Raw genomic sequence first — 972 nt, 5'->3', positions numbered from 1 at the left:
CCCTCCTTTGCCACAGGACTTCTGGGCAGACGTTTGCCAACTCCAACTCTTCCCGCTCCCACGCCTGCTTCCAGATTCTTCTTCGAGCCAAAGGGAGAATGCATGGCAAGTTCTCTTTGGTGGACCTGGCAGGGAACGAGCGAGGTGCAGACACTTCCAGTGCTGACCGGCAGACCCGTATGGAGGGTGCAGAAATCAACAAGAGTCTCCTGGCCCTGAAGGTAGCAGGAATTAGGTGTAGATTGTGGTCCTGCGAGCTGCTGGAAAGGGAGGGAGTGGTCAGCACAAGAGGAAGGAAGGGGCCTCAGTTGTTCCTGCTGCCCCCCACAGGAGTGCATCAGGGCTCTGGGCCAGAACAAGGCCCACACCCCATTCCGTGAGAGCAAGCTGACACAGGTGCTGAGGGACTCCTTTATTGGGGAGAACTCAAGGACTTGCATGGTGAGTATGCACTTTGGAGGTGATGGTGTAGGAGGAAACGGTTATTTTCCAAGGAGACATTTAATCCTGGCCCTGGGCAGGAGGCTTGGCACCTTTAGCTTCCTGGGTTTCCAGGCTCTAAATTGGCCGGGCTTCTATACCCTGCTATTCAGCACTGGCCTCTTCATGGCCTACCCAAGCAGGAGGAAAGCATCTACTCCCTTTACTAAGTGTAGGTACAGCTTTTGGCTTGAGGGATGTCATTTGTCCCTTACCTGGTGAAAAGGGGGTTCCAGTATTCAGAAGGTGGACCTTTGGGAAAGCAGGCGAGGGAAGTCCTTGTCTCTTCCATGGCTTCCCTCAGGTTCATTGGCTCCCATCCTAGGAAATAAGCTGGAGCATGAGGCTACAGCCTTGAATGACTTTTTGCCTCTTTCCCTATTTTGTCTCCTAGCCCTTCTAGGTGAGGTCTGGCATCCCTCCCCTCCAGGGAATATCCTCTTCCCTACCGTCTGGGGAGGGGCCTTTTCATGAGGAAGGTAGATTTTCTTT

At 53.6% G+C, this 972-nt stretch overlaps 1 protein-coding gene across 1 annotated transcript in view; it reads left to right on the top strand.

Moving 5' to 3' along the window:
- Positions 1-972, top strand: part of KIF2C (kinesin family member 2C) — a 31,185-nt gene that overhangs the window by 25,665 nt on the left and 4,548 nt on the right. Inside the window, exons 11-12 of the mRNA XM_008593979.1 lie at positions 17-221; positions 331-441. Of these exons, the coding sequence (XP_008592201.1) occupies positions 17-221; positions 331-441 (316 nt within the window). The remainder of the gene's footprint in view (positions 1-16; positions 222-330; positions 442-972) is intronic.

Source organism: Galeopterus variegatus, unplaced genomic scaffold (assembly GCF_000696425.1).
Source record: "Galeopterus variegatus unplaced genomic scaffold, G_variegatus-3.0.2 Scaffold9932, whole genome shotgun sequence".
Lineage (NCBI taxonomy): Eukaryota > Metazoa > Chordata > Mammalia > Dermoptera > Cynocephalidae > Galeopterus > Galeopterus variegatus.
This window is presented reverse-complemented; position numbering and strand designations above follow the sequence as displayed.